The sequence below is a fragment of the Oculina patagonica genome, chromosome 7, assembly GCF_052425735.1.
Source record: "Oculina patagonica isolate OP01 chromosome 7, crgOcupat, whole genome shotgun sequence".
NCBI classification, from domain to species: domain Eukaryota; kingdom Metazoa; phylum Cnidaria; class Anthozoa; order Scleractinia; family Oculinidae; genus Oculina; species Oculina patagonica.
In genome coordinates this window covers 25,685,309-25,695,994 of record NC_135764.1, presented here as the reverse complement: position 1 = coordinate 25,695,994, position 10,686 = coordinate 25,685,309, and the positions used below count along the sequence as shown (strand labels likewise).

Here is a 10,686-nt window from a genome sequence, read left to right as displayed (position 1 = left end):
GCATGTACATACTTAGAATGCCGCCATTTCCCACCTCTTCTCAACAACGGGGGAAAAATCAACTAAAGATCGCATAATTTTATGCTGAACGCAAATTACAAGCCCTCTCAGTTCTGCAAGGCCCGTTTTCGACCGAAAAATTACTTGTTTACACGAGTATACAAAGGAACAATTTTTATTTTTATTTCTCAGAGAAAGGAAGAGGTATGGTCAAGTCATCTAAGCACCATGAGTAGATTCAGTGATGACGCTTGGACCAGCGGTGGAACACTAAAACCTGTTGATCCACGGGAAAGGTGTCAGAAAACGGTGAGAGAATTAAACAGGTCCGCAATGCGTGCATACATCGATCTGGATAGAGAAAAGCGTTTATTTAAATAGGGTGACTCCATCAGCTTTTATAATAAAAACTGTTATCAATAGACGCCCTAGTAAAAATTAAAAAGTAAAAAGTCGCTAAAAGCCTTACAGTGTACCTAAAATGGAAGTTAAAAATATTAAAATATATAAGAGTACTAAGATTTAAGCTAAAATTATGTTACATTTGTATAAAATCGAAAAATTTAAAAATTACATATTATTTTGATAAGAGTTATAAATTTGGCAACCGGAATACATTTACTCTCTCAGGGCAAGGCCTGTCCCGATTGTGATCGTGAAATGCTGGAAAGTTGTTCACTGAAACGTCGAAAATGTTGCTAAAAATTTGCAAAAAATCCAAAGGGTTGATACCTAATTTTCTTGATATTTTTGGGCTCCTGTTTAATATAAACGTTGATTAAAAGCTTTATTTTTTGTTCTTCACAATAATTGCTAACATTGGTCAAGAAAAATACCTCTTAAGTCTAACAAAAGGAAAAACAACGCTGTCAAGTGACAGGTTATGTGTTCAAAAGGTTGATGAGCATACTAGAAATTCGCAGAAGATGCAATTTGCTATGAAATCGTTGACTTTTTCGTGCTTGATATGTGTCCTCAACCCATATTTTGCTTAAAACTTGCTCAGAAAGGCAAACTCGAAGTTGCTAGAACCGCAAAAAGTTGCTCCCGGCAAACGTCAAGCGTTGCCGAGCACAATCGGGACAGGCCTACTCTCAGAAATTATGTGTGGTATGGGTTCTAGTCTGGATGTATGCCGTTTGAGAATGTAAAAATGGGTTACCGTTATTTCACTGAGGTCGGATACGGTAAAAAAAACACACATTTCTACTGAGGAAGAACGCCATTCTGTCACAAACTGGAGTGGTTTATAAATACATTAAGGGACGGACCATTATTTTCTTGGAGGGGGGATGAAAAATTTTCCTCTGCAAACTTATTTTTTAGTTTATGCACCTCTGCAAACATTTTTTTTCGAAATTCTTACTATTTTTTGTTATACATATCGTGTTTGCAAACAATTTATTTTGTCTTTCCAGGCCCTGCAAACCATTTTTTTCAATATTTTTCTCCCTCCCCCCCCCCCCTCTAAAAAAATAATGGTCCGTCTCTAAAAAACAAAAATAAAAAATAGCATAATATGTATTGGTAGTAAATTAATTCAATCCACTGATCTTTCTTTAGGTTAGAAGAGATTTATTTGGAACAGACCTGTTGGACAGATCGGCTTCAAGAAAACGAGTAAGTTATTTACAACATTATTACAGCTCAAATCTGATTGGTTTTCAGCGCGCTCTATTTTTGACGAAATTGGTGCGCAAGTAGCTAAAGTATCTAACAAAGTGTACAATAACAACAAGTCGCGTGTCGCGTGCGCACTTTACTTGGTTCCGTTGTCTCTAACCATTAAGAGTCCTTCCTTTTATTCCTAAAACCTTTCGGAAGTGACAGGAAGCGAAACCAAATTATTACAATGCAAATTATTACAATGATCTGGAACACTCCGTTTGTTTTATAACACTTAGTTAGAAATATAGCTTGTACTTTCAGCATTTTTCTCTTGAATGCCCGTCATGTTTACGATAGAGTTCCTGGAAAATGCTTAGTTTGGACTTCCTGATTTGTAACATATATCATTGACCCACTTATTGTATTCTCGTTTTCGATCGTTTTAACCTCTAGGCTCATCTCAAAAGTGATTTCAACTACAATTGGGAGGTGGCAATGCGCACTGGCAACACCACACCTGAGTGGCAAGAGAAACGAAACCGAAAACCTCCGTCTGTTTGTTGCTTCTTTGGCATAAGCATTCCAGACAAGCTAAAGAAGTTGAGACTGGTAAGCCACAGAACTGAATTATGCTGAAATAATAGAGAGATCAGAAACTGAAAAGTGAAGGCCTAGCTTTTCACTGTAATTTATTGGTAGGATATTAGGGGTCATAAATGGTCTATCAAAATTTTGCAGTGCTCGCAAAGTTAGGCTTTTGCTCGGAATGCTCGCAAAATTTTAGTGGGTGCTCGTTTGCTCATCCTCGCATACATTTACAAGTGCTCGCATGCTCGGTTTTTAGTGGAGGTAGTTTTTGAAAAGTGCTCGTTGCTCGCAAGGCTAACTTTTGTCAATGCTTGTGCTCGCAAAGAAAAACGCCGTGCTCGCATGCTCGCAAATGCTCGCAAAGACCATTCGATACCCCTGATATTATTTAGTCATTACACGTTGGAAATGCGCGAGGGGGAAGAGAGATACTCTCTTATGAAGAGGACAGGCATGCTCGTCGGAAAATTTGAGTCCTTGATGGAGACTAAGCTGGGCATGGCTAAAGTTTTATTGACCGGGCCTAAAAGATACCATTTTCCATGCCTGATCAGTCAATGCGGGCGTTTCCATTTCTTCATGTTTACCCTAAATGAGACTTGACGGCTAAAAATATTGACGTTCTTTCCTGAACACTCTAAGTGAGATCAGAATCTATAACGGACACCCCTACGCGCAGAGGACGAGCATCCCCGATTTTTCATATGGGAGTTCCCCCCGGAATTTTCAGTCTGGAGGGAGTCATGATACCAAGTGCTTTAAGACCATCGACATCTCGTATTAATAAGTTTGATACCCAAGGTATGATATCATTGTATATGTCATACCTATAATATAACACTAAGATACCATACCATTAATGTATCATACTTCGATTCTGTTTTTAGCCTTTAAAGAAAAAACAATCTGGTTTTGCAATCCCGACCATCGTCATCACAGATTCATCCCCAGATATCAAGGAATGGTAAGGCTTGGTGAACGTTAAATATAGGTTTTTGGAGTAACGTTCAAAGGAAGACCAGCTGTTCCATAGGAAAGCGCCACTATATGTAAAGCTTGTTTTTGTAATAGTTAGTGCACGGGAATGGAACATCGAGATTATTCTCAGAGTCCCTTAGGTTGTACGCAGTTTCACGTTTTTCAATTAAGTGCATAGCGAAATAACAATATCAAGACTTTTAGTTAAGTTTTGCGCCAACTGACTTTTCGCTTGCTCCGTTGTTTTTGTAGAAATGAATGAGATCGTGAAGACACGCCAGAAGTGGAGTGGACAGCAACCCCAGACGTTTCGATTGCCTTAGACATTTTGGCCAAATTCCATGAATTTACAATTTTATTTTATGTTTTATCAGCGTGATTTATTTATAAGTTCTGTGTACGTTGTGAACAATTCCATTGCACTTTTCACAAGTGTGGATGAGTGCGCCCGGAATAACTACGGAGCAGCCTAAACAAAAAACAGATTAAAAACCACTGCATGCATAGTTGGTAGAGGGGACGACAGGTAGCCCAAGCTCTATAAATAATTAAATGTTAAACTGTCGGGTCACGTAGTTTTGTTTTGAGAAGTTCAGTCCATTAGACGGGAAAATTGCGCATGACTTTAACGGTTTATTCTCTCATATTATGTACGGTTGGAACTGAAACTCCGAGGAATCGTTTCAAGTCCACCCAAAAAAACCACACACACGAAGAGACCCATTATGGAGTTCAGGTAAACAGTTATTAAAAGTCAAGCACAATTTTCCCATGCAATGGACTGAATTTTTCCCCATACAAAACCTTATAATATGCACCACTATGCAAATCGCTCAAATTACGTGACGCTAGAGGCTAGGCTTCCCGTGTAAAGAACTTTGTTTTGTCCATCTTCTTAAAGGTTCTGATTTATTTTATTTAGGACCCCATAGCAAGTCTGAAAACAAACAGGCTACTGCTAGTTAACAGTTTCCACTCTATCAAACTCATTGCATTGTAAAGTCAACTCTCTCTAAAACGAAACCATCGGGAACGGCTCCAACTGTCCATCTTACAGAAGTGTCTGTCTTATGGGGAGTTTAGTTACAGTAAAATGACTGAGAAATGGCAGGGATGGCCGGACCAACACCAGGTGTCCATCTTAAAGAGGTGTCTGTCTAATAGAGGTGTCCATTAAGAGAGAGTTGACTGTACATAGTTTTCAGCTGTCATATTGCATTGGCAGTCTAGATCGAACAGGCATTTGAGCCACGCCCAACCACGCCCAGATTAATTGGTCTCCTTTGGGAGTTCATTTTTAATTTTTCCGGCAGCATTCCCCTCCCTTTCATATCAGAGTACCCCCCTCATAGGGGAGAAAAGTAACACTTTATCACTGAACATGATGCTATGCATTGGACTCCCTGTTCGTGGATTTGTAATAAACTCATATCATTGCAAATGTAATGAAAAATAGTGCAAAAATACTATTTCAAGTGCCTATTAATTTGTGCATTAAGTATTTGTTGTGTGAAAAATAAATTACAATTTTTAAAATATAAATTGTAAACTGTGGTCAGAGTTCATCATGATCTGTTTCTGAAGCATCATTTTCAGTGTCGTCGTCATCATCGTCATTGTCATCTTCATACTCGTCATCATCATTAATGCACAAGCCTACAACGTGAAATAAAATATGTCTGTGTCACGATGGTGACTGCATGCAGCCAGAAACTCATAAGGGTTGAAACATGTAACACGTGTTAACAGTGTTTGAACATTCAATTTTGCCAAGTACCATATTTGGAAACACAAAGAGTTTGTACACAAATGTGCTATACACGTAATGACACACGTGACAACATTTTCGGGTTTGTGGTGAGTTACGTGAATTCTATCCTAAACACGGTAAATTTCTTACAGAAACTAAAGAAATGCATTAAGCTTATCCAAGGGATGTTCTTCAGACTATTTAACGACGATAAAACAGGAGATTGTACCCAAATTCAACTTTATTGAACTAAGCTTGTTCAAAAACAAGATTACACCATCAAGCGCGAGCTAGCGCGCGCTGTTAATTTAATCCAAATATTGCAATTTTATTTTCTCTCGTGATTTTACAAATATGGTACTTAATGGAACCCAATGTGCAAACACTTTGTACAATGCGAATCATGGGGAGTAAAATGTTTCAACCCTTATGGATTTATGATGCAGCTTTCCTTGAGTTCAGCCAGTTTCTTTGTACAGGTTTGGGCTTACATGTATACAATTCCGTTAAAATAAGTTTTGTGTGGGCTTACTGTAAAACTGGGGGGGGGGGGGGGGTTAATTTACCGTACTCGATCATGGTACTGTACATGAGAAGGGAATAGCTCTGGTATTCATGCTCCCTATGGTTTTTGATCCAAGCACATAGGATAAACCAAAATATTATAATTAAGCAATTTGACTTAATACAAAAATCAAGTTCATGGCAACAACCAGAACATGCAAATGTAACTGTGAGTTTCTTACCAGTGGTTGTGCGGCACATGTATCTTTTGGGATCTTTGCGTTCCTTCTTAAATGATGCTATAATGTCGTCATCGTAATCTTCTATAATGCTCTCACACTACAAAATAAATCCAAAGAATGTGGCCTTGAGCATACATGTAAATATACCGGTATCTATGTCTGTGGATCCAGAGATGCTCAAGAGGTGGGGTGGAGTGGGGTAGAAGGGGGGGGGGGGGGCAGTGGATGATCATCAGATAATGTTATAAACTGGCCAATTTCATATTCAGCAACTTTAAGTTAGAGCACATTTTGAAAAACTTTCCATGTTTGGGATAGTCTTTTTATATTTTTTCATGTCCAAATGAAACAAATATTAAACATTAATTTTCAGCAAGGTCATCAGCAGAAGCTAAAATCCCATCATAATAAAACTTGATTTTGAATTTACATGTAGTTATAAACAATGCATATCTTTGGGAATATCCATACCCATTCCAAGCAAGGTCACTAAAAATATGAGGGGGTGGGGGAGGGGGTTTCAAGAAGGGAAGTATAAACATAGGGGTGAAGGGATTGAAAACACCTGTCTGGAGCAACACTAATAATTGTTCAATAATAAACACCACTTTAGAAACAAAAAGAAATCTGGGGCAAGGCTTACCTTTAACTTGCTTGTGGGACCACAAGCAGGGATAAAACAAAGATGAGAAGCCATATAATCAGGCCTTGAAAAAACTTGAATTCCAACTTGCCCTTTAGAGAAGCAGCTCTTAAATATTTTTGTTTGCCCAGGGAAGTTACAAGCTTGTCTTTGTTTACCTTGTTTTAAGATTTCAATCCTCCAAATTAATTTTTTTCCTTAGTGGCTATTTGGCCACTGCTGCTTAAGTTTGGTCGCCAGTGAAAACTTTTAGTCCCTAAATTAAGCTTACGCTTTAGATCCTTTTCTCAATTTTAGTTGCCAGGCTGGCAACTTCGGTTCCAATTTAGTCGCCAGCTCCAAAATTTTAGTCGCCTTGGCGACTAAAATGAACTAAACTTGAAGGCTTGGATTCTTACTTGTCATCAGGCAAGTAAGAATGAAAAGTCACTTGTTCCGAAGGAAAATCGACTTGTTGTGGATGACCAGATGGAACTTTTTTCGAGCCCTGTATGATTTTTTCTCAGCAACAGTCCTGCATAAGATGAGATTAGCTCCAGTTTTCTTCTCATTTCTAAAGTGGCAAATTTATTGAAAACAACAAGCATACTATAACCTACCGCATGTTTAAGCTTTTGTGCTATGTCGCCACTGATAGCAACATTGCTTAGCGTGACAGCCTCCCCAGATCGTGATGACGTTCTGATATAGGACTTCTTGCCAGTTTTAGGATCAGTTGATTCTGCGTAATTGTTCATTTTTTCACACATGTCGTCAAGTTGTTCTATAAGATGAGTCTCTGATCTTGCATATTGAATCTAACAAGAAAACAGTGACACACAACTAAGGCAAATGTCAAGTCTTTCAGTGAAATTAGGCAATGCAATGCCCAGGGGGGGGGGGGTACTCCGGGATCAAAGTGACGGGGATGATCAAATGGAGGCAAAACTCAGGACCCAAAAAAATCCCTGAGTCTTCCGACATTGCCCAAAAAAATCCCTGGACCAAAAAAAACGCCCCAAAAAATCCCTAGTCAAATTACCCCTAAATTGCCAAGGCACTTTAGTTTGATTTTAATACCCAAAAAAGTCCCCTATTTAAATCAAGTCACCCAAAAAAATACCTGCCAAATTCTCCTACCCAAAAAAATCCCGGAATCGAAAATTTCGACCCCAAAAAATTCCTTCACACATCCCCGTCACTTGGACCCCGGAGTACCCCCCCTGGGATGCAATGCAAGGGCAATGGAACACAGGCATCATTCTTGGGCAAGATAAGTTGCAGAATTGCTCACACAGTACTTCTCTCTACCCAGATAGAGTTACTGTAGCAAATTTTGAAATTCAGTGAAACAACTGTTTATCAAGTAATACAGAAAGCTTTAAGACCCAGGGGGCTACTCTAAGTATAAATGATACTTTATAGAGGGTTTTGACGGAGCTTCATAAAAAATACGTAAGCCTGAAATTTTAGAACCAAAATTATACCTGGCATCAATTCGAATGAATATTTTTCTGATCCTCTGATCGCAACAAAAACCCGAAACGAAAAGTTTGCTCAGAAGTAAAACCCCCCAAAAATATGCCTATTTTTTTAAGACCTAAAGCAATATGTGACAGATCCCTTGACCCAAAAAAACACCAAGTGTGTAAATTTTCAAACCAAAAAAATATTTTGGCCCCGCTGTCATGTATACTTCAGGTACTCCCCTGGGTTTTAAGCCTACATCAACAAGAAATTTGATCAATGATAAAGTTCTCATTTATCCCATGATATTCACAAAAATGTTAGATAAACTATCAAAATTTAGAAGGTGAATACCAGCAAACAAGAATGCTTCAATCAACAATGATATTCTCCCAACTGGCACATCTAGTAACGTATGGAGACTGGTAAGGAGAATCTAGTAACTTTCCTCTGAAAATGTATGTCTTACCTTCTTGGTATTTTGATTTCCTTTTGGATCCACTCTAAAGCTCTCAACCTACAAGTCATTAACAACAAAACAATTTGATGCTTACCGTATTGATTGGATTTAGCGCCCTCCTTCCAATAAGCACCACCTTCCAAATAAGCGCCCCCTTCAAATGTGTTTCTGTCAACCAACGCCCCCATTCTAATAAGCGCCCCCATCCTTAAAGTGCTAAACCCTAACCCTAACCCTAACCCTAACCCTAACCCTAACCCTAACCCTAACCCTAACCCTAACCCTAACCCTATGATCAAATTTTTGATCTTCATATTTTTACATTGTCGTGAACAATTAGACTTTCTTACTCACCTTGCCAAATTTCAATCCATAACGAACATCAGAAGTCGTTGTATTATAACATTTATTCCAGAGAATATACGGCCGCCATTAATCAACCTTGTTCCAAGGCTTGGTTGCGAATAGGGAGAAAATGACGTCAAAGGCTAAAATACCTCACGGGTTGAAATTAGAATAACAATCAGCATAGAAAATTGCACGAAAAACAAGCCCAAAGTTTTTGTTGCTTTTCGCGTGATTTTCAATACATATTGTTATTATAATTTCAACCCGTGAGGTATTTTAGCCTTTGACGTCATTTTCTCCCTATTCGCAACCAAGCCTTGGAACAAGGTAGTTTAATGGCGGCCATAAAATATCGGAAATAAACGTTAAAACAAAACGACTTCTGATGTTCGTAATGGATTGAAAATTTGCAAGGTGACTTGAGTAAGAAAGTCTTATTGTACACGAAAATGTAAAAAATATGGAAATCGAAAATTTGATCGTAGTAGCACTTTAAGTGTAGATAAACTCATGAACATTCACCGTACCGTACATGTTTATATTTTACTGCTAAAATGAACAGTTATTTTAAAAGTAACTGAACTTTCAACAATTTGTTACTGTAACAGTTTCTGTTTTTTTTAGTTATTTTTAATTAGTAATTGTTAAAGATTTGTTTTGAGAATTTGGTTGTTTCTCAAAGAATGAAATAAGTGCCCTGTCTCGAATAAGCGCCCTCCCTTGAGGTGCCAAAAGTAAATAAGTACCCCGGGCGCTAAATCGAAACATTGCGGTACTTATACTGATCCAAGATTGTACGAAACAAAGTGAAGTGTACAATCATATGAATTTACTAAGTTAAATTATTATTATAATTTTCGTACATCCTCTTAAACCCACCTCAAGAGTCTTCCTTGGATCAACTTGAGAAATTTCCCATTGAAGTTCATCAGCAATAACATGGCACACTGTCATGAGTTAATTCAGTGTCAGTAGTTGAATAAGTAATAAAAATGCTAATATTAATTGAACAAATATAAAAAACATAAGTGATCTTTTCACATACATTAACTTATTAATATAGGAGCCCCCTAACCCCCCTCCCCCAAACACACACGAACATACACCTTAGTGTCTTCTGCAAGCAATTCTAGACTAATTATGGTCAACAGTAAGTAGAGGACCCCTCTACTAACTATGGTATGGTTCAATAACTATATTACCTTTGAAATTTTCAGTAACTTACCACCACAGAGCAGTTCTTTATCCGGTGCGCCCCATGTTTCACTTAGAAGAGTTGTTATAATAAGCAACACAGAACAAAATTTTACTACCGGATCCATTACAAACTACAAAAAAAGAGATCAAAATAGTTAAACTTCAGTAGAATGATTCATCCGATCTGAGATTTTTAAACACTAAATTTTTGGTGGCCTCTGTCCACCTTCATCAGAGTATTTAGTGTTTAAAAATCTCAGATCGGATGAATCATTCTACTGAAATTACGTCTACCGATCGCCACAGACAAAGTGTATAGTTAAACTTCTATAATTGTATGCCAATGAATGCTGATTTATACTAGTATTACAAATATAAAGGTAAACTTTACTATGCTAATAGTAAAAAGCCCTGAATGACAAGCCTAAGCTAAGCTTAATATTTAAAGAATCTGAAAACAAGCACGATGATGAAGACAATTAATCAGACCTGATTTAATATTAAAGCAGTTGAAGACAAAAAACTCATGCAATGTTTGAACTGCGCTATACAGGCCTATTTTTTTTTTTTTTATTTTTTAACCAAAAAAAAAAAAAAAAAAAAAAAAAAAAAAAAAAAAAAAACAAAAAAAGTGGGTATACAATCACAGTTTTACTCACTTTTTAAAGTTAGTAAAAAACTGTGAATTAAAATAAAATCAGCATTTTTGCACTTTAAATTCTCTAGATATTACCTGTCTATGAATGAAACGTGGTTAAAACTGAAATTTTACAAACCGAAAACAAATTCTGCCTTCCAAACTCTCCTGGATTCTTTCTCGTTCTTTTACAAATGGGTATAACCGCTGCCACATTGTTGGCGCATGTGATAGTGCATTGCATCTCGGGATGTTATTTCTGCTCCGCTCCGCACCGGCAACAAA

At 37.6% G+C, this 10,686-nt stretch overlaps 1 protein-coding gene across 2 annotated transcripts; it reads right to left on the bottom strand.

Moving 5' to 3' along the window:
- Window positions 1–4,066: 4,066 nt before the first annotated feature.
- Window positions 4,067–10,647, bottom strand: LOC144660516 (protein canopy homolog 2-like). 2 transcript variants are annotated; one of them, XM_078521172.1, is made up of 7 exons: window positions 10,541–10,647; window positions 9,793–9,895; window positions 9,447–9,514; window positions 8,229–8,276; window positions 6,913–7,110; window positions 5,671–5,767; window positions 4,067–4,830 (listed from the first exon to the last, which is right to left on the bottom strand). In XM_078521172.1, the coding sequence occupies exons 1-7, from the start codon at window positions 10,643–10,645 to the stop codon at window positions 4,730–4,732; spliced, it is 720 nt and encodes a 239-aa protein (XP_078377298.1). In that variant the 5' UTR covers window positions 10,646–10,647; the 3' UTR covers window positions 4,067–4,729. The 2 variants fall into 2 exon arrangements, with proteins under 2 accessions (XP_078377298.1, XP_078377299.1); XM_078521173.1 differs by having other exon boundaries at window positions 10,498–10,608.
- Between the last annotated feature and the right edge of the window lie 39 nt (window positions 10,648–10,686).